The sequence below is a fragment of the Oncorhynchus nerka genome, linkage group LG15 (assembly GCF_034236695.1).
Source record: "Oncorhynchus nerka isolate Pitt River linkage group LG15, Oner_Uvic_2.0, whole genome shotgun sequence".
Classification (NCBI taxonomy): Eukaryota; Metazoa; Chordata; class Actinopteri; order Salmoniformes; family Salmonidae; genus Oncorhynchus; species Oncorhynchus nerka.
Window position 1 is genome coordinate 5110790 of NC_088410.1, and position 26782 is coordinate 5137571.

Sequence of the window (26782 nt, forward strand, 5' to 3'; positions counted from 1 at the left end):
CTGTGAGTTAACACACACACACACAGCTGTAACAACCTGACGACTGTGAGTTAACACACACACAGCTGTAACACCCTGACGACTGTGAGTTAACACACACACAGCTGTAACACCCTGACGACTGTGAGTTAACACACACACAGCTGTAACACCCTGACGACTGTGAGTTAACACACACACACACAGCTGTAACAACCTGACGACTGTGAGTTAACACACACACACACAGCTGTAACACACTGACGACTGTGAGTTAACACACATACACACACAGCTGTAACACCCTGACGACTGTGAGTTAACACACAGCTGTAACACCCTGACGACTGTGAGTTAACACACACACACACAGCTGTAACAACCTGACGACTGTGAGTTAACACACACACACACGGCTGGAACACCCTGACGACTGTGAGTTCACACACACACACAGCTGTAACAACCTGACGACTGTGAGTTCACACACACACACACAGCTGTAACACCCTGACGACTGAGTTTTCACACACACACACACAGCTGTAACACCCTGACGACTGTGAGTTAACACACACACACACAGCTGTAACACCCTGACGACTGTGAGTTAACACACACACACACAGCTGTAACAACCTGACGACTGTGAGTTCACACACACACACACAGCTGTAACACCCTGACGACTGTGAGTTTTCACACACACACACACACAGCTGTAACACCCTGACGACTGTGAGTTAACACACACACACACAGCTGTAACACCCTGACGACTGTGAGTTCACACACACACAGGCTGTAACACCCTGACGACTGTGAGTTAACACACACACACACAGCTGTAACGACCTGACGACTGTGAGTTAACACACACACACACACAGCTGTAACACCCTGACGACTGTGAGTTCACACACACACAGGCTGTAACACCCTGACGACTGTGAGTTAACACACACACACACAGCTGTAACGACCTGACGACTGTGAGTTCACACACACACAGCTGTAACACCCTGACGACTGTGAGTTAACACACACACACACAGCTGTAACACCCTGACGACTGTGAGTTAACACACAGCTGTAACACCCTGACGACTGTGAGTTAACACACACACACACACAGCTGTAACACCCTGACGACTGTGAGTTAACACACACACAGCTGTAACAACCTGACGACTGTGAGTTAACACACACACAGCTGTAACACCCTGACGACTGTGAGTTAACACACACACACACAGCTGTAACAACCTGACGACTGTGAGTTAACACACACACAGCTGTAACACCCTGACGACTGTGAGTTAACACACACACAGCTGTAACAACCTGATGACTGTGAGTTAACACACACACAGCTGTAACAACCTGACGTAACACACACACACACGGCTGTAACACCCTGACGACTGTGAGTTAACACACACACACACAGCTGTAACACCCTGACGACTGTGAGTTCACACACACACAGGCTGTAACACCCTGACGACTGTGAGTTAACACACACACACACAGCTGTAACGACCTGACGACTGTGAGTTCACACACACACAGCTGTAACAACCTGACGACTGTGAGTTAACACACACACAGCTGTAACACCCTGACGACTGTGAGTTAACACACACACACACAGCTGTAACAACCTGACGACTGTGAGTTAACACACACACAGCTGTAACACCCTGACGACTGTGAGTTAACACACACACAGCTGTAACAACCTGATGACTGTGAGTTAACACACACACAGCTGTAACAACCTGACGACTGTGAGTTAACACACACACACACGGCTGTAACACCCTGACGACTGTGAGTTAACACACACACACACAGCTGTAACACCCTGACGACTGTGAGTTCACACACACACAGGCTGTAACACCCTGACGACTGTGAGTTAACACACACACACACAGCTGTAACGACCTGACGACTGTGAGTTCACACACACACAGCTGTAACACACTGACGACTGTGAGTTAACACACACACACACAGCTGTAACACCCTGACGACTGTGAGTTAACACACACACACAGCTGTAACAACCTGACGACTGTGAGTTAACACACACACACACAGCTGTAACACCCTGACGACTGTGAGTTAACACACACGGCTGTAACACCCTGACGACTGTGAGTTAACACACACACGGCTGTAACACCCTGACGACTGTGAGTTAACACACACACAGCTGTAACACCCTGATGACTGTGAGTTAACACACACACAGCTGTAACACCCTGACGACTGTGAGTTAACACACACACACACAGCTGTAACACCCTGACGACTGTGAGTTAACACACACACACACAGCTGTAACACCCTGACGACTGTGAGTTAACACACACACACACACGGCTGTAACACCCTGACGACTGTGAGTTAACACACACACGGCTGTAACACCCTGACGACTGTGAGTTAACACACACACAGCTGTAACACCCTGACGACTGTGAGTTAACACACACACACACAGCTGTAACAACCTGACGACTGTGAGTTCACACACACACACACAGCTGTAACACCCTGACGACTGTGAGTTAACACACACACAGGCTGTAACACCCTGACGACTGTGAGTTAACACACACACAGCTGTAACACCCTGACGACTGTGAGTTAACACACACACAGCTGTAACACCCTGACGACTGTGAGTTAACACACACACACACAGCTGTAACAACCTGACGACTGTGAGTTCACACACACACACACAGCTGTAACACCCTGACGACTGTGAGTTAACACACACACACACAGCTGTAACAACCTGACGACTGTGAGTTAACACACACACAGCTGTAACACCCTGACGACTGTGAGTTAACACACACACACACAGCTGTAACAACCTGACGACTGTGAGTTCACACACACACACACAGCTGTAACACCCTGACGACTGTGAGTTAACACACACACAGGCTGTAACACCCTGACGACTGTGAGTTAACACACACACAGCTGTAACACCCTGACGACTGTGAGTTAACACACACACAGCTGTAACACCCTGACGACTGTGAGTTAACACACACACACACAGCTGTAACACCCTGACGACTGTGAGTTCACACACACACAGGCTGTAACACCCTGACGACTGTGAGTTAACACACACACACACAGCTGTAACGACCTGACGACTGTGAGTTAACACACACACACACACAGCTGTAACACCCTGACGACTGTGAGTTCACACACACACAGGCTGTAACACCCTGACGACTGTGAGTTAACACACACACACACAGCTGTAACGACCTGACGACTGTGAGTTCACACACACACAGCTGTAACACCCTGACGACTGTGAGTTAACACACACACACACAGCTGTAACACCCTGACGACTGTGAGTTAACACACAGCTGTAACACCCTGACGACTGTGAGTTAACACACACACACACACAGCTGTAACAACCTGACGACTGTGAGTTAACACACACACAGCTGTAACACCCTGACGACTGTGAGTTAACACACACACAGCTGTAACACCCTGACGACTGTGAGTTAACACACACACAGCTGTAACAACCTGACGACTGTGAGTTAACACACACACAGCTGTAACACCCTGACGACTGTGAGTTAACACACACACACACAGCTGTAACAACCTGACGACTGTGAGTTAACACACACACAGCTGTAACACCCTGACGACTGTGAGTTAACACACACACAGCTGTAACAACCTGATGACTGTGAGTTAACACACACACAGCTGTAACAACCTGACGACTGTGAGTTAACACACACACACACGGCTGTAACACCCTGACGACTGTGAGTTAACACACACACACACAGCTGTAACACCCTGACGACTGTGAGTTCACACACACACAGGCTGTAACACCCTGACGACTGTGAGTTAACACACACACACACAGCTGTAACGACCTGACGACTGTGAGTTCACACACACAGCTGTAACACACTGACGACTGTGAGTTAACACACACACACACACAGCTGTAACACCCTGACGACTGTGAGTTAACACACACACACAGCTGTAACAACCTGACGACTGTGAGTTAACACACACACACACAGCTGTAACACCCTGACGACTGTGAGTTAACACACACACAGCTGTAACACCCTGACGACTGTGAGTTAACACACACACAGCTGTAACACCCTGACGACTGTGAGTTAACACACATACACACACACAGCTGTAACACCCTGACGACTGAGTTAACACACACACACACACAGCTGTAACACCCTGACGACTGTGAGTTAACACACACACACACAGCTGTAACAACCTGACGACTGTGAGTTAACACACACACAGCTGTAACACCCTGACGACTGTGAGTTAACACACACACAGCTGTAACAACCTGACGACTGTGAGTTAACACACACACACACAGCTGTAACAACCTGACGACTGTGAGTTAACACACACACAGCTGTAACAACCTGACGACTGTGAGTTAACACACACACAGCTGTAACAACCTGACGACTGTGAGTTAACACACACACAGCTGTAACACCCTGACGACTGTGAGTTAACACACACACACACAGCTGTAACAACCTGACGACTGTAAGTTAACACACATACACACACAGCTGTAACAACCTGACGACTGTAAGTTAACACACATACACACACAGCTGTAACACCCTGACGACTGTGAGTTAACACACAGCTGTAACACCCTGACGACTGTGAGTTAACACACACACACACAGCTGTAACAACCTGACGACTGTGAGTTAACACACACACACACAGCTGTAACAACCTGACGACTGTGAGTTAACACACACACACACACAGCTGTAACAACCTGACGACTGTGAGTTAACACACACACACACACAGCTGTAACACCCTGACGACTGTGAGTTAACACACACACAGCTGTAACACCCTGACGACTGTGAGTTAACACACACACAGCTGTAACACCCTGACGACTGTGAGTTAACACACACAGCTGTAACACTGACGACTGTGAGTTAACACACACACAGCTGTAACAACCTGACGACTGTGAGTTAACACACACACACACAGCTGTAACAACCTGACGACTGTGAGTTAACACACACACAGCTGTAACACCCTGACGACTGTGAGTTAACACACACACAGCTGTAACAACCTGATGACTGTGAGTTAACACACACACAGCTGTAACAACCTGACGACTGTGAGTTAACACACACACACACGGCTGTAACACCCTGACGACTGTGAGTTAACACACACACACACAGCTGTAACACCCTGACGACTGTGAGTTAACACACACACACACAGGCTGTAACACCCTGACGACTGTGAGTTAACACACACACAGCTGTAACGACCTGACGACTGTGAGTTAACACACACACACACAGCTGTAACACCCTGACGACTGTGAGTTCACACACACACAGGCTGTAACACCCTGACGACTGTGAGTTAACACACACACACACAGCTGTAACGACCTGACGACTGTGAGTTCACACACACACAGCTGTAACACCCTGACGACTGTGAGTTAACACACACACACACAGCTGTAACACCCTGACGACTGTGAGTTAACACACACACACAGCTGTAACAACCTGACGACTGTGAGTTAACACACACACACACAGCTGTAACACCCTGACGACTGTGAGTTAACACACACACAGCTGTAACACCCTGACGACTGTGAGTTAACACACACACAGCTGTAACACCCTGACGACTGTGAGTTAACACACATACACACACACAGCTGTAACACCCTGACGACTGAGTTAACACACACACACACACAGCTGTAACACCCTGACGACTGTGAGTTAACACACAGCTGTAACACCCTGACGACTGTGAGTTAACACACACACACACACAGCTGTAACAACCTGACGACTGTGAGTTAACACACACACACACAGCTGTAACAACCTGACGACTGTGAGTTAACACACACACAGCTGTAACACCCTGACGACTGTGAGTTAACACACACACAGCTGTAACAACCTGACGACTGTGAGTTAACACACACACAGCTGTAACACCCTGACGACTGTGAGTTAACACACACACACACAGCTGTAACAACCTGACGACTGTGAGTTAACACACACACAGCTGTAACAACCTGACGACTGTGAGTTAACACACACACAGCTGTAACACCCTGACGACTGTGAGTTAACACACACACACACAGCTGTAACAACCTGACGACTGTAAGTTAACACACATACACACACAGCTGTAACACCCTGACGACTGTGAGTTAACACACAGCTGTAACACCCTGACGACTGTGAGTTAACACACACACACACAGCTGTAACAACCTGACGACTGTGAGTTAACACACACACACAGCTGTAACAACCTGACGACTGTGAGTTCACACACACACACACAGCTGTAACACCCTGACGACTGAGTTTTCACACACACACACACAGCTGTAACACCCTGACGACTGTGAGTTAACACACACACACACAGCTGTAACACCCTGACGACTGTGAGTTAACACACACACACACAGCTGTAACAACCTGACGACTGTGAGTTCACACACACACACACAGCTGTAACACCCTGACGACTGTGAGTTTTCACACACACACACACACAGCTGTAACACCCTGACGACTGTGAGTTAACACACACACACACAGCTGTAACACCCTGACGACTGTGAGTTCACACACACACAGGCTGTAACACCCTGACGACTGTGAGTTAACACACACACACACAGCTGTAACGACCTGACGACTGTGAGTTAACACACACACACACACAGCTGTAACACCCTGACGACTGTGAGTTCACACACACACAGGCTGTAACACCCTGACGACTGTGAGTTAACACACACACACACAGCTGTAACGACCTGACGACTGTGAGTTCACACACACACAGCTGTAACACCCTGACGACTGTGAGTTAACACACACACACACAGCTGTAACACCCTGACGACTGTGAGTTAACACACAGCTGTAACACCCTGACGACTGTGAGTTAACACACACACACACAGCTGTAACAACCTGACGACTGTGAGTTAACACACACACACACACAGCTGTAACAACCTGACGACTGTGAGTTAACACACACACAGCTGTAACACCCACGACTGTGAGTTAACACACACAGCTGTAACACCCTGACGACTGTGAGTTAACACACACACAGCTGTAACAACCTGACGACTGTGAGTTAACACACACACAGCTGTAACACCCTGACGACTGTGAGTTAACACACACACACACAGCTGTAACAACCTGACGACTGTGAGTTAACACACACACAGCTGTAACACCCTGACGACTGTGAGTTAACACACACACAGCTGTAACAACCTGATGACTGTGAGTTAACACACACACAGCTGTAACAACCTGACGACTGTGAGTTAACACACACACACACGGCTGTAACACCCTGACGACTGTGAGTTAACACACACACACACAGCTGTAACACCCTGACGACTGTGAGTTCACACACACACAGGCTGTAACACCCTGACGACTGTGAGTTAACACACACACAGCTGTAACGACCTGACGACTGTGAGTTAACACACACACACACAGCTGTAACACCCTGACGACTGTGAGTTCACACACACACAGGCTGTAACACCCTGACGACTGTGAGTTAACACACACACACACAGCTGTAACGACCTGACGACTGTGAGTTCACACACACACAGCTGTAACACCCTGACGACTGTGAGTTAACACACACACACACAGCTGTAACACCCTGACGACTGTGAGTTCACACACACACAGGCTGTAACACCCTGACGACTGTGAGTTAACACACACACAGCTGTAACACCCTGACGACTGTGAGTTAACACACACACACACAGCTGTAACACCCTGACGACTGTGAGTTCACACACACACAGGCTGTAACACCCTGACGACTGTGAGTTAACACACACACAGCTGTAACACAGCTGTAACACACAGCTGTAACACCCTGACGACTGTGAGTTAACACACACACACACAGCTGTAACAACCTGACGACTGTGAGTTAACACACACACACACAGCTGTAACAACCTGACGACTGTGAGTTAACACACACACAGCTGTAACACCCTGACGACTGTGAGTTAACACACACACACACAGCTGTAACAACCTGACGACTGTGAGTTAACACACACACAGCTGTAACACCCTGACGACTGTGAGTTAACACACACACAGCTGTAACAACCTGATGACTGTGAGTTAACACACACACAGCTGTAACAACCTGACGACTGTGAGTTAACACACACACACACGGCTGTAACACCCTGACGACTGTGAGTTAACACACACACACACAGCTGTAACACCCTGACGACTGTGAGTTCACACACACACAGGCTGTAACACCCTGACGACTGTGAGTTAACACACACACAGCTGTAACGACCTGACGACTGTGAGTTAACACACACACACACAGCTGTAACACCCTGACGACTGTGAGTTCACACACACACAGGCTGTAACACCCTGACGACTGTGAGTTAACACACACACACACACAGCTGTACGACTGACCTGTGAGTTCACACACACACAGCTGTAACACCCTGACGACTGTGAGTTAACACACACACACACAGCTGTAACACCCTGACGACTGTGAGTTAACACACACACAGCTGTAACACCCTGACGACTGTGAGTTAACACACACACAGCTGTAACACCCTGACGACTGAGTTAACACACACACACACACAGCTGTAACACCCTGACGACTGTGAGTTAACACACAGCTGTAACACCCAGCTGAGTTAACACACACACACACAGCTGTAACAACCTGACGACTGTGAGTTAACACACACACACACAGCTGTAACAACCTGCGACTGTGAGTTAACACACAGCTGTAACACCCTGACGACTGTGAGTTAACACACACACAGCTGTAACAACCTGACGACTGTGAGTTAACACACACACACAGCTGTAACACCCTGACGACTGTGAGTTAACACACACACACACAGCTGTAACAACCTGACGACTGTGAGTTAACACACACACAGCTGTAACAACCTGACGACTGTGAGTTAACACACACACAGCTGTAACACCCTGACGACTGTGAGTTAACACACACACACACAGCTGTAACAACCTGACGACTGTAAGTTAACACACACACACACACAGCTGTAACACCCTGACGACTGTGAGTTAACACACAGCTGTAACACCCTGACTGTGAGTTAACACACACACACACAGCTGTAACAACCTGACGACTGTGAGTTAACACACACACACACAGCTGTAACAACCTGACGACTGTGAGTTAACACACACACACACACAGCTGTAACAACCTGACGACTGTGAGTTAACACACACACAGCTGTAACACCCTGACGACTGTGAGTTAACACACACACAGCTGTAACACCCTGACGACTGTGAGTTAACACACACACACACAGCTGTAACAACCTGACGACTGTGAGTTAACACACACACAGCTGTAACACCCTGACGACTGTGAGTTAACACACACACACACAGCTGTAACACCCTGACGACTGTGAGTTAAACACACACACACACACAGCTGTAACAACCTGACGACTGTGAGTTAACACACACACACACACAGCTGTAACACCCTGATGACTGTGAGTTAACACACACACACACACAGCTGTAACACCCTGATGACTGTGAGTTAACACACATACACACACACAGCTGTAACACCCTGACGACTGAGTTAACACACACACACACAGCTGTAACACCCTGACGACTGTGAGTTCACACACACACAGGCTGTAACACCCTGACGACTGTGAGTTAACACACACACACACAGCTGTAACGACCTGACGACTGTGAGTTAACACACACACACACACAGCTGTAACACCCTGACGACTGTGAGTTCACACACACACAGGCTGTAACACCCTGACGACTGTGAGTTAACACACACACACACAGCTGTAACGACCTGACGACTGTGAGTTCACACACACACAGCTGTAACACCCTGACGACTGTGAGTTAACAACACACACACAGCTGTAACACCCTGACGACTGTGAGTTAACACACAGCTGTAACACCCTGACGACTGTGAGTTAACACACACACACACACAGCTGTAACAACCTGACGACTGTGAGTTAACACACACACAGCTGTAACACCCTGACGACTGAGTTAACACACACACAGCTGTAACACCCTGACGACTGTGAGTTAACAACACACACACAGCTGTAACAACCTGACGACTGTGAGTTAACACACACACACACAGCTGTAACACCCTGACGACTGTGAGTTAACACACACACACACAGCTGTAACACCCTGACGACTGTGAGTTAACACACACACACACACACAGCTGAGTAACACACCTGATGACTGTGAGTTAACACACACACACACACACACAGCTGTAACAACCTGACGACTGTGAGTTAACACACACACACACAGCTGTAACACCCTGACGACCTGAGTTAACACACACACACACAGCTGTAACACCCTGACGACTGTGAACACACACACAGGCTGTAACACCCTGACGACTGTGAGTTAACACACACACACACAGCTGTAACGACCTGACGACTGTGAGTTCACACACACACAGCTGTAACACACTGACGACTGTGAGTTAACACACACACACACAGCTGTAACACCCTGACGACTGTGAGTTAACACACACACACAGCTGTAACAACCTGACGACTGTGAGTTAACACACACACACACAGCTGTAACACCCTGACGACTGTGAGTTAACACACACACAGCTGTAACACCCTGACGACTGTGAGTTAACACACACACAGCTGTAACACCCTGACGACTGTGAGTTAACACACATACACACACACAGCTGTAACACCCTGACGACTGAGTTAACACACACACACACACAGCTGTAACACCCTGACGACTGTGAGTTAACACACACACACACAGCTGTAACAACCTGACGACTGTGAGTTAACACACACACAGCTGTAACACCCTGACGACTGTGAGTTAACACACACACAGCTGTAACAACCTGACGACTGTGAGTTAACACACACACACACAGCTGTAACAACCTGACGACTGTGAGTTAACACACACACAGCTGTAACAACCTGACGACTGTGAGTTAACACACACACAGCTGTAACAACCTGACGACTGTGAGTTAACACACACACAGCTGTAACACCCTGACGACTGTGAGTTAACACACACACACACAGCTGTAACAACCTGACGACTGTAAGTTAACACACACACACACAGCTGTAACAACCTGACGACTGTAAGTTAACACACATACACACACAGCTGTAACACCCTGACGACTGTGAGTTAACACACAGCTGTAACACCCTGACGACTGTGAGTTAACACACACACACACAGCTGTAACAACCTGACGACTGTGAGTTAACACACACACACACAGCTGTAACAACCTGACGACTGTGAGTTAACACACACACACACACAGCTGTAACAACCTGACGACTGTGAGTTAACACACACACACACACAGCTGTAACACCCTGACGACTGTGAGTTAACACACACACAGCTGTAACACCCTGACGACTGTGAGTTAACACACACACAGCTGTAACACCCTGACGACTGTGAGTTAACACACACACAGCTGTAACACCCTGACGACTGTGAGTTAACACACACACAGCTGTAACAACCTGACGACTGTGAGTTAACACACACACACACAGCTGTAACAACCTGACGACTGTGAGTTAACACACACACAGCTGTAACACCCTGACGACTGTGAGTTAACACACACACAGCTGTAACAACCTGATGACTGTGAGTTAACACACACACAGCTGTAACAACCTGACGACTGTGAGTTAACACACACACACACGGCTGTAACACCCTGACGACTGTGAGTTAACACACACACACACAGCTGTAACACCCTGACGACTGTGAGTTAACACACACACACACAGGCTGTAACACCCTGACGACTGTGAGTTAACACACACACAGCTGTAACGACCTGACGACTGTGAGTTAACACACACACACACAGCTGTAACACCCTGACGACTGTGAGTTCACACACACACAGGCTGTAACACCCTGACGACTGTGAGTTAACACACACACACACAGCTGTAACACCCTGACGACTGTGAGTTCACACACACACAGCTGTAACACCCTGACGACTGTGAGTTAACACACACACACACAGCTGTAACACCCTGACGACTGTGAGTTAACACACACACACAGCTGTAACAACCTGACGACTGTGAGTTAACACACACACACACAGCTGTAACACCCTGACGACTGTGAGTTAACACACACACAGCTGTAACACCCTGACGACTGTGAGTTAACACACACACAGCTGTAACACCCTGACGACTGTGAGTTAACACACACACACACAGCTGTAACACCCTGACGACTGAGTTACACACACACACACACAGCTGTAACACCCTGAGCTGTGAGTTAACACACAGCTGTAACACCCTGACGACTGTGAGTTAACACACACACACACAGCTGTAACAACCTGACGACTGTGAGTTAACACACACACACACAGCTGTAACAACCTGACGACTGTGAGTTAACACACACACAGCTGTAACACCCTGACGACTGTGAGTTAACACACACACAGCTGTAACAACCTGACGACTGTGAGTTAACACACACACAGCTGTAACACCCTGACGACTGTGAGTTAACACACACACACACAGCTGTAACAACCTGACGACTGTGAGTTAACACACACACAGCTGTAACAACCTGACGACTGTGAGTTAACACACACACAGCTGTAACACCCTGACGACTGTGAGTTAACACACACACACACAGCTGTAACAACCTGACGACTGTAAGTTAACACACATACACACACAGCTGTAACACCCTGACGACTGTGAGTTAACACACAGCTGTAACACCCTGACGACTGTGAGTTAACACACACACACACAGCTGTAACAACCTGACGACTGTGAGTTAACACACACACACAGCTGTAACAACCTGACGACTGTGAGTTCACACACACACACACAGCTGTAACACCCTGACGACTGAGTTTTCACACACACACACACAGCTGTAACACCCTGACGACTGTGAGTTAACACACACACACACAGCTGTAACACCCTGACGACTGTGAGTTAACACACACACACACAGCTGTAACAACCTGACGACTGTGAGTTCACACACACACACACAGCTGTAACACCCTGACGACTGTGAGTTTTCACACACACACACACAGCTGTAACACCCTGACGACTGTGAGTTAACACACACACACACAGCTGTAACACCCTGACGACTGTGAGTTCACACACACACAGGCTGTAACACCCTGACGACTGTGAGTTAACACACACACACACAGCTGTAACGACCTGACGACTGTGAGTTAACACACACACACACACAGCTGTAACACCCTGACGACTGTGAGTTCACACACACACAGGCTGTAACACCCTGACGACTGTGAGTTAACACACACACACACAGCTGTAACGACCTGACGACTGTGAGTTCACACACACACAGCTGTAACACCCTGACGACTGTGAGTTAACACACACACACACAGCTGTAACACCCTGACGACTGTGAGTTAACACACAGCTGTAACACCCTGACGACTGTGAGTTAACACACACACACACAGCTGTAACAACCTGACGACTGTGAGTTAACACACACACACACAGCTGTAACAACCTGACGACTGTGAGTTAACACACACACAGCTGTAACACCCTGACGACTGTGAGTTAACACACACACAGCTGTAACACCCTGACGACTGTGAGTTAACACACACACAGCTGTAACAACCTGACGACTGTGAGTTAACACACACACAGCTGTAACACCCTGACGACTGTGAGTTAACACACACACACACAGCTGTAACAACCTGACGACTGTGAGTTAACACACACACAGCTGTAACACCCTGACGACTGTGAGTTAACACACACACAGCTGTAACAACCTGATGACTGTGAGTTAACACACACACAGCTGTAACAACCTGACGACTGTGAGTTAACACACACACACACGGCTGTAACACCCTGACGACTGTGAGTTAACACACACACACACAGCTGTAACACCCTGACGACTGTGAGTTCACACACACACAGGCTGTAACACCCTGACGACTGTGAGTTAACACACACACAGCTGTAACGACCTGACGACTGTGAGTTAACACACACACACACAGCTGTAACACCCTGACGACTGTGAGTTCACACACACACAGGCTGTAACACCCTGACGACTGTGAGTTAACACACACACACACAGCTGTAACGACCTGACGACTGTGAGTTCACACACACACAGCTGTAACACCCTGACGACTGTGAGTTAACACACACACACACAGCTGTAACACCCTGACGACTGTGAGTTCACACACACACAGGCTGTAACACCCTGACGACTGTGAGTTCACACACACACAGGCTGTAACACCCTGACGACTGTGAGTTAACACACACACAGCTGTAACACCCTGACGACTGTGAGTTAACACACAGCTGTAACACCCTGACGACTGTGAGTTAACACACACACACACAGCTGTAACAACCTGACGACTGTGAGTTAACACACACACACACAGCTGTAACAACCTGACGACTGTGAGTTAACACACACACAGCTGTAACACCCTGACGACTGTGAGTTAACACACACACACACAGCTGTAACAACCTGACGACTGTGAGTTAACACACACACAGCTGTAACACCCTGACGACTGTGAGTTAACACACACACAGCTGTAACAACCTGATGACTGTGAGTTAACACACACACAGCTGTAACAACCTGACGACTGTGAGTTAACACACACACACACGGCTGTAACACCCTGACGACTGTGAGTTAACACACACACACACAGCTGTAACACCCTGACGACTGTGAGTTCACACACACAGGCTGTAACACCCTGACGACTGTGAGTTAACACACACACAGCTGTAACGACCTGACGACTGTGAGTTAACACACACACACACAGCTGTAACACCCTGACGACTGTGAGTTCACACACACACAGGCTGTAACACCCTGACGACTGTGAGTTAACACACACACACACACAGCTGTAACGACCTGACGACTGTGAGTTCACACACACACAGCTGTAACACCCTGACGACTGTGAGTTAACACACACACACACAGCTGTAACACCCTGACGACTGTGAGTTAACACACACACAGCTGTAACACCCTGACGACTGTGAGTTAACACACACACAGCTGTAACACCCTGACGACTGAGTTAACACACACACACACACAGCTGTAACACCCTGACGACTGTGAGTTAACACACAGCTGTAACACCCTGACGACTGTGAGTTAACACACACACACACAGCTGTAACAACCTGACGACTGTGAGTTAACACACACACACACAGCTGTAACAACCTGACGACTGTGAGTTAACACACACACAGCTGTAACACCCTGACGACTGTGAGTTAACACACACACAGCTGTAACAACCTGACGACTGTGAGTTAACACACACACAGCTGTAACACCCTGACGACTGTGAGTTAACACACACACACACAGCTGTAACAACCTGACGACTGTGAGTTAACACACACACAGCTGTAACAACCTGACGACTGTGAGTTAACACACACACACAGCTGTAACACCCTGACGACTGTGAGTTAACACACACACACACAGCTGTAACAACCTGACGACTGTGAGTTAACACACATACACACACAGCTGTAACACCCTGACGACTGTGAGTTAACACACACACAGCTGTAACACCCTGACGACTGTGAGTTAACACACACACACACAGCTGTAACAACCTGACGACTGTGAGTTACACACACACACACAGCTGTAACAACCTGACGACTGTGAGTTACACACACACACACACAGCTGTAACAACCTGACGACTGTGAGTTAACACACACACAGCTGTAACACCCTGACGACTGTGAGTTAACACACACACAGCTGTAACACCCTGACGACTGTGAGTTAACACACACACAGCTGTAACACCCTGACGACTGTGAGTTAACACACACACACACACAGCTGTAACACCCTGACGACTGTGAGTTAACACACACACACACACAGCTGTAACAACCTGACGACTGTGAGTTAACACACACACACACACAGCTGTAACACCCTGATGACTGTGAGTTAACACACACACACACACACAGCTGTAACACCCTGATGACTGTGAGTTAACACACATACACACACACAGCTGTAACACCCTGACGACTGAGTTAACACACACACACACACAGCTGTAACACCCTGACGACTGTGAGTTAACACACAGCTGTAACACCCTGACGACTGTGAGTTAACACACACACACACAGCTGTAACAACCTGACGACTGTGAGTTAACACACACACAGCTGTAACACCCTGACGACTGTGAGTTAACACACACACAGCTGTAACAACCTGACGACTGTGAGTTAACACACACACAGCTGTAACAACCTGACGACTGTGAGTTAACACACACACACACAGCTGTAACGACCTGACGACTGTGAGTTAACACGCACACACACAGCTGTAACACCCTGACGACTGTGAGTTAACACACACACACACAGCTGTAACACCCTGACGACTGTGAGTTAACACACACACACACAGCTGTAACACCCTGATGACTGTGAGTTAACACACACACACACACAGCTGTAACACCCTGACGACTGTGAGTTAACACACACAGCTGTAACACCCTGACGACTGTGAGTTAACACACACACACACAGCTGTAACACCCTGACGACTGTGAGTTAACACACACACACAGCTGTAACAACCTGACGACTGTGAGTTAACACACACACACACAGCTGTAACACACTGACGACTGTGAGTTAACACACACACAGCTGTAACACCCTGACGACTGTGAGTTAACACACACACACACAGCTGTAACACCCTGACGACTGTGAGTTAACACACACACACAGCTGTAACAACCTGACGACTGTGAGTTAACACACACACACACAGCTGTAACAACCTGACGACTGTGAGTTAACACACACACACACGGCTGTAACACCCTGACGACTGTGAGTTAACACACACACACACAGCTGTAACACCCAGCTGTGAGTTCACACACACACAGGCTGTAACACCCTGACGACTGTGAGTTAACACACACACAGCTGTAACGACCTGACGACTGTGAGTTAACACACACACACACAGCTGTAACACCCTGACGACTGTGAGTTCACACACACACAGGCTGTAACACCCTGACGACTGTGAGTTAACACACACACACACAGCTGTAACGACCTGACGACTGTGAGTTCACACACACACAGCTGTAACACCCTGACGACTGTGAGTTAACACACACACACACAGCTGTAACACCCTGACGACTGTGAGTTAACACACACACACAGCTGTAACACCCTGACGACTGTGAGTTAACACACACACACACAGCTGTAACACCCTGACGACTGTGAGTTAACACACACACACAGCTGTAACACCCTGACGACTGTGAGTTAACACACACACAGCTGTAACACCCTGACGACTGTGAGTTAACACACATACACACACACAGCTGTAACACCCTGACGACTGTGAGTTAACACACACACACACACAGCTGTAACACCCTGACGACTGTGAGTTAACACACAGCTGTAACACCCTGACGACTGTGAGTTAACACACACACACACAGCTGTAACAACCTGACGACTGTGAGTTAACACACACACACACAGCTGTAACAACCTGACGACTGTGAGTTAACACACACACAGCTGTAACACCCTGACGACTGTGAGTTAACACACACACAGCTGTAACAACCTGACGACTGTGAGTTAACACACACACAGCTGTAACACCCTGACGACTGTGAGTTAACACACACACACACAGCTGTAACAACCTGACGACTGTGAGTTAACACACACACACAGCTGTAACAACCTGACGACTGTGAGTTAACACACACACAGCTGTAACACCCTGACGACTGTGAGTTAACACACACACACACAGCTGTAACAACCTGACGACTGTAAGTTAACACACATACACACACAGCTGTAACACCCTGACGACTGTGAGTTAACACACAGCTGTAACACCCTGACGACTGTGAGTTAACACACACACACAGCTGTAACAACCTGACGACTGTGAGTTAACACACACACACAGCTGTAACAACCTGACGACTGTGAGTTAACACACACACACAGCTGTAACAACCTGACGACTGTGAGTTAACACACACACACACAGCTGTAACACCCTGACGACTGTGAGTTAACACACACACAGCTGTAACACCCTGACGACTGTGAGTTAACACACACACAGCTGTAACACCCTGACGACTGTGAGTTAACACACACACACACACAGCTGTAACAACCTGACGACTGTGAGTTAACACACACACAGCTGTAACACCCTGACGACTGTGAGTTAACACACACACACACAGCTGTAACACCCTGACGACTGTGAGTTAACACACACACACACACAGCTGTAACACCCTGACGACTGTGAGTTAACACACACACACACACACAGCTGTAACACCCTGATGACTGTGAGTTAACACACACACACACACAGCTGTAACACCCTGACGACTGTGAGTTAACACACACACACACACAGCTGTAACACCCTGACGACTGTGAGTTAACACACACACACACAGCTGTAACACCCTGACGACTGTGAGTTAACACACACACACACAGCTGTAACAACCTGACGACTGTGAGTTAACACACACACACACAGCTGTAACAACCTGACGACTGTGAGTTAACACACACACAGCTGTAACACCCTGACGACTGTGAGTTAACACACACACACACAGCTGTAACAACCTGACGACTGTGAGTTAACACACACACAGCTGTAACACCCTGACGACTGTGAGTTAACACACACACACACAGCTGTAACAACCTGACGACTGTGAGTTAACACACACACACACAGCTGTAACAACCTGACGACTGTGAGTTAACACACACACAGCTGTAACACCCTGACGACTGTGAGTTACACACACACACAGCTGTAACACCCTGACGACTGTGAGTTAACACACACACACACAGCTGTAACGACCTGACGACTGTGAGTTAACACGCACACACACAGCTGTAACACCCTGACGACTGTGAGTTAACACACACACACACAGCTGTAACACCCTGACGACTGTGAGTTAACACGCACACACACAGCTGTAACGACCTGACGACACACACACAGCTGTAACACCCTGACGACTGTGAGTTAACACACACACACAGCTGTAACACCCTGACGACTGTGAGTTAACACACACACACACAGCTGTAACACCCTGATGACTGTGAGTTAACACACACACACACACAGCTGTAACACCCTGACGACTGTGAGTTAACACACACAGCTGTAACACCCTGACGACTGTGAGTTAACACACACACACACAGCTGTAACACCCTGACGACTGTGAGTTAACACACACACACACAGCTGTAACAACCTGACGACTGTGAGTTAACACACACACACACAGCTGTAACACACTGACGACTGTGAGTTAACACACACACAGCTGTAACACCCTGACGACTGTGAGTTAACACACACACAGCTGTAACACCCTGACCACTGTGAGTTAACACACATACACACACAGCTGTAACACCCTGACGACTGAGTTAACACACATACACACACAGCTGTAACACCCTGACGACTGAGTTAACACACACACACACACAGCTGTAACACCCTGACGACTGTGAGTTAACACACAGCTGTAACACCCTGACGACTGTGAGTTAACACACACACACACAGCTGTAACAACCTGACGACTGTGAGTTAACACACACACACACAGCTGTAACAACCTGACGACTGTGAGTTAACACACACACACACAGCTGTAACACCCTGATGACTGTGAGTTAACACACACACACACACACAGCTGTAACAACCTGACGACTGTGAGTTAACACACACACACACACACAGCTGTAACACCCTGATGACTGTGAGTTAACACACACACACACACACAGCTGTAACACCCTGATGACTGTGAGTTAACACACACACACACACACAGCTGTAACAACCTGACGACTGTGAGTTAACACACACACACACAGCTGTAACGACCTGACGACTGTGAGTTAACACGCACACACACAGCTGTAACACCCTGACGACTGTGAGTTAACACACACACACACAGCTGTAACACCCTGATGACTGTGAGTTAACACACACACACACAGCTGTAACACCCTGACGACTGTGAGTTAACACACACACACACACAGCTGTAACAACCTGACGACTGTGAGTTCACACACACACAGGCTGTAACACCCTGACGACTGTGAGTTAACACACACAGATACACACACACAGCTGTAACACCCTGACGACTGTGAGTTCACACATACACACAGCTGTAACACCCTGACGACTGTGAGTTAACACACACAGCTGTAACACCCTGACGACTGTGAGTTAACACACACACACAGCTGTAACACCCTGACGACTGTGAGTTAACACACACACACACACAGCTGTAACACCCTGACGACTGTGAGTTCACACACACACACAGCTGTAACACCCTGACGACTGTGAGTTAACATACACAGCTGTAACACCCTGACGACTGTGAGTTAACACACACACACACAGCTGTAACAACCTGACGACTGTGAGTTAACACACACACACACAGCTGTAACAACCTGACGACTGTGAGTTAACACACATACACACACAGCTGTAACACCCTGACGACTGTGAGTTAACACACACACACACAGCTGTAACACCCTGATGACTGTGAGTTAACACACACACACACACAAAGCTGTAACACCCTGATGACTGTGAGTTAACACACACACACACACACACACACAGCTGTAACAACCTGACGACTGTGAGTTAACACACACACACACAGCTGTAACACCCTGATGACTGTGAGTTAACACACACACACACACAGCTGTAACGACCTGACGACTGTGAGTTAACACACACACACGGCTGTAACACCCTGACGACTGTGAGTTAACACACACACACGGCTGTAACACCCTGACGACTGTGAGTTAACACACACACACACGGCTGTAACACCCTGACGACTGTGAGTTAACACACACACACACGGCTGTAACACCCTGACGACTGTGAGTTAACACACACACAGCTGTAACACCCTGACGACTGTGAGTTAACACACACACACAGCTGTAATACCCTGACGACTGTGAGTTCACACACACACAGGCTGTAATACCCTGACGACTGTGAGTTCACACACACACAGGCTGTAACACCCTGACGACTGTGAGTTAACACACACACAGCTGTAACACCCTGACGACTGTGAGTTAACACACACACACAGCTGTAACAACCTGACGACTGTGAGTTAACACACACACACACAGCTGTAACACCCTGATGACTGTGAGTTAACACACACACACACAGCTGTAACACCCTGATGACTGTGAGTTAACACACACACACACACAGCTGTAACACCCTGATGACTGTGAGTTAACACACACACACACAGCTGTAACAACCTGACGACTGTGAGTTAACACACACACACGGCTGTAACACCCTGATGACTGTGAGTTAACACACATACACACACAGCTGTAACACCCTGACGACTGTGAGTTAACACACACAGCTGTAACACCCTGACGACTGTGAGTTAACACACACACACACAGCTGTAACACCCTGATGACTGTGAGTTAACACACACACACACACACAGCTGTAACACCCTGATGACTGTGAGTTAACACACACACACACACACAGCTGTAACACCCTGACGACTGTGAGTTAACACACACACACACACACACAGCAGGTCCTCCTCCCCCCCCCGCCCAGACAAACCGGTGACCCGGGGCCCCACTTCCCCAGAGTGGGATGAACAGATGGCATGCTAGCTGTTCCTGTAGACTTCCAGTCATTGCGCTAATGCTAGTTAGCATTGTCTTTGTGAAACTAACTCTTTTATCTTCCTTTTTTGATATAGCAGCAGACATGTGGTGAGCAATATGTCTGGAACATCGAAATCGCAATAAAATCGCAGTATTGAATCCTAAAACACGTGGTATCTATTTGGGCATTTCCCATGACTATATTTGGGCATTTCCCATGACTATATTTGGGCATTTCCCATGACTATATTTGGGCATTTCCCATGACTATATTTGGGCATTTCCCATGACTATATTTGGGCATTTCCCATGCCTATATTTGGGCATTTCCCATGCCTATATTTGGGCATTTCCCATGCCTATATTTGGGCATTTCCCATGCCTATATTTGGGCATTTCCCATGCCTATATTTGGGCATTTCCCATGCCTATATTTGGGCATTTCCCATGCCTATATTTGGGCATTTCCCATGCCTATATTTGGGCATTTCCCATGACTATATTTGGGCATTTCCCATGCCTATATTTGGGCATATCCCATGCCTAGGTTATATTTGGGCATTTCCCATGCCTAGGTTATATTTGGGCATTTCCCATGCCTAGGTTATATTTGGGCATTTCCCATGACTAGGTTATATTTGGGCATTTCCCATGACTAGGTTATATTTGGGCATTTCCCATCCCTAGGTTATATTTGGGCATTTCCCATGCCTAGGTTATATTTGGGCATTTCCCATGCCTAGGTTATATTTGGGCATTTCCCATGCCTAGGTTATATTTGGGCATTTCCCATGCCTAGGTTATATTTGGGCATTTCCCATGACTAGGTTATATTTGGGCATTTCCCATGACTAGGTTATATTTGGGCATTTCCCATGCCTAGGTTATATTTGGGCATTTCCCATGACTAGGTTATATTTGGGCATTTCCCATGACTAGGTTATATTTGGGCATTTCCCATGCCTAGGTTATATTTGGGCAGAATTCTGCCTTTTTCAAGCATAAAATTAAATTTAAATTAAACACAGAAATATCTTGCCAGATTAACTTAAAGCAAGACATTAGGAAATGTAGCTGACTGTAAATCTCTCTCTGCCAATAAGACATCTGATGGCCTTTGCAAAACGTTCCTTGCTCTTTCATTGTAAGTTAATTTACTTGTGTGGCTGCCAGCCGAATAGTGTTGCACTTCTGTTGTCATGAAAACAAAGCTATTTTCCGTTTTGAATGTTTGGAGAACATTTATTTAGTGTGGTGAACTAGTCCCCTGATCACTCTGAAGCAACACAACATTTATTTAGTGATGAACTAGTCCCCTGATCACTCTACTGAAGCAACACAACATTTATTTAGTGTGGTGAACTAGTCCCCTGATCACTCTACTGAAGCAACACAACATTTATTTAGTGGTGAACTAGTCCCTGATCACTCTACTGAAGCAACACAACATTTATTTAGTGGTGAACTAGTCCCCTGATCACTCTACTGAAGCAACACACCATTTATTTAGTGATGGTGAACTAGTCCCCTGATCACTCTACTGAAGCAACACAACATTTATTTAGTGGTGAACTAGTCCCCTGATCACTCTACTGAAGCAACACAACATTTATTTAGTGTGGTGAACTAGTCCCTGATCACTCTACTGAAGCAACACAACATTTATTTAGTGGTGAACTAGTCCCCTGATCACTCTGAAGCAACACACCATTTATTTAGTGGTGAACTAGTCCCCTGATCACTCTGCTGAAGCAACAACATTTATTTAGTGGTGAACTAGTCCCCTGATCACTCTACTGAAGCAACACACCATTTATTTAGTGATGATGAACGAGTCCCCTGATCACTCTACTGAAGCAACACAACATTTATTTAGTGATGAACTAGTCTCCTGATCACTCTACTGAAGCAACACAACATTTATTTAGTGGTGAACTAGTCCCCTGATCACTCTACTGAAGCAACACAACATGTATTTAGTGATGAACTAGTCCCCTGATCACTCTACTGAAGCAACACAACATTTATTTAGTGGTGAACTAGTCCCCTGATCACTCTACTGAAGCAACACAACATGTATTTAGTGATGAACTAGTCCCCTGATCACTCTACTGAAGCAACACAACATTTATTTAGTGATGAACTAGTCCCCTGATCACTCTACTGAAGCAACACAACATTTATTTAGTGGTGAACTAGTCCCCTGATCACTCTACTGAAGCAACACAACATTTATTTAGTGGTGAACTAGTCCCCTGATCACTCTACTGAAGCAACACAACATTTATTTAGTGATGAACCAGTCCCCTGATCACTCTACTGAAGCAACACAACATTTATTTAGTGATGAACCAGTCCCCTGATCACTCTACTGAAGCAACACAACATTTATTTAGTGTGGTGAACTAGTCCCCTGATCACTCTACTGAAGCAACACAACATTTATTTAGTGATGAACTAGTCCCCTGATCACTCTACTGAAGCAACACAACATTTATTTAGTGATGAACTAGTCCCCTGATCACTCTACTGAAGCAACACACCATTTATTTAGTGATGGACTAGTCCCCTGATCACTCTCCTGAAGCATCACAACATTTATTTAGTGATGAACTAGTCCCCTGATCACTCTACTGAAGCAACACAACATTTATTTAGTGATGAACTAGTCCCCTGATCACTCTACTGAAGCAACACAACATTTATTTAGTGATGAACTAGTCCCCTGATCACTCTACTGAAGCAACACAACATTTATTTAGTGATGAACTAGTCCCCTGATCATTCTACTGAAGCAACACAACATTTATTTAGTGATGAACTAGTCCCCTGATCACTCTACTGAAGCAACACACCATTTATTTAGTGATGAACTAGTCCCCTGATCACTCTACTGAAGCAACACAACATTTATTTAGTGATGATGAACTAGTCCCCTGATCACTCTACTGAAGCAACACAACATTTATTTAGTGATGAACTAGTCCCCTGATCACTCTACTGAAGCAACACAACATTTATTTAGTGGTGAACTAGTCCCCTGATCACTCTACTGAAGCAACACAACATTTATTTAGTGATGATGAACTAGTCCCCTGATCACTCTACTGAAGCAACACAACATTTATTTAGTGATGATGAACTAGTCCCCTGATCACTCTACTGAAGCAACACAACATTTATTTAGTGATGAACTAGTCCCCTGATCACTCTACTGAAGCAACACAACATTTATTTAGTGATGAACTAGTCCCCTGATCACTCTACTGAAGCAACACAACATTTATTTAGTGATGGTGAACTAATCCCCTGATCATTCTACTGAAGCAACACAACATTTATTTAGTGATGAACTAGTCCCCTGATCACTCTACTGAAGCAACACAACATTTATTTAGTGATGAACTAGTCCCCTGATCACTCTACTGAAGCAACACACCATTTATTTAGTGATGGACTAGTCCCCTGATCACTCTACTGAAGCAACACACCATTTATTTAGTGATGAACTAGTCCCCTGATCACTCTACTGAAGCAAGACAGCATTTATTTAGTGATGAACTAGTCCCCTGATCACTCTACTGAAGCAACACAACATTTATTTAGTGATGAACTAGTCCCCTGATCACTCTATTGAAGCAACACACCATTTATTTAGTGATGAACTAGTCCCCTGATCACTCTACTGAAGCAACACAACATTTATTTAGTGATGAACTAGTCCCCTGATCACAACATTGTTGCCTTTCAATATAAAATGCAGATGATGTAATCTGTGTTTTGGAAATGCAGGGGGGTGGATCCTTATTGTCTCAATGAACAGTTCTGTATTTGTTTCACCCCTGACCTCTAACTTCTGTGTATGACCTTTTAACCTCTAGGTATCAGGACCAGTCTGCTGGACTCAGAGGAACACACCTGTTTCACCTGCAAACAGTCTGACGTCTCACCTGACGCTCTCATCGCTAACAAGTTCCTACGACAGGTACACATCACGGAGACGCATTAAGCCAAACCCCACACACACACACACACATTGAGAAACCACACACACACTCGGTCGGTCAGTAATTAAACTACACTCATACACACTATAGCTTTATTTATTAATTCAAAATCTCTCCCCCTCTCTCTCTCTCTCTCTCTCCCCTCTCTCTCTCCCCTCAGGCAGTGAATAACTTTAAGAATGAGTCTGGTTACACCAAACCAGCACGAAACAAAACCCTGCAGCAGTCTGCCCCGCCCCCAGCACGGCCTCAGCCATTCAGAACCCTCGGCTCACGCCAGCAGGACCCCTATTGGCCAACACTCGCCAGCAGGACCCCCTATTGGCCAGCACTCGCCAGCAGGACCCCCTATTAGCCAGCACTCGCCAGCAGGACCCCCTATTGGCCAGCACTCGCCAGCAGGACCCCCTATTGGCCAGCACTCGCCAGCAGGACCCCCTATTGGCCAACACTCGCCAGCAGGACCCCCTATTGGCCAGCACTCGCCAGCAGGACCCCCTATTGGCCAGCACTCGCCAGCAGGACCCCCTATTGGCCAGCACTC

The 26782-nt window shown here is 47.3% G+C and overlaps 1 protein-coding gene across 1 annotated transcript in view; it reads left to right on the plus strand.

Moving 5' to 3' along the window:
* LOC135560307 (E3 ubiquitin-protein ligase RBBP6-like) overlaps window positions 1–26782 on the plus strand; it is a 54556-nt gene extending 27774 nt beyond the window's left edge. Inside the window, exons 9-10 of the mRNA XM_065002165.1 lie at window positions 26113–26216; window positions 26399–26782. Of these exons, the coding sequence (XP_064858237.1) occupies window positions 26113–26216; window positions 26399–26593 (299 nt within the window). The 3' untranslated portion in view covers window positions 26594–26782. The remainder of the gene's footprint in view (window positions 1–26112; window positions 26217–26398) is intronic.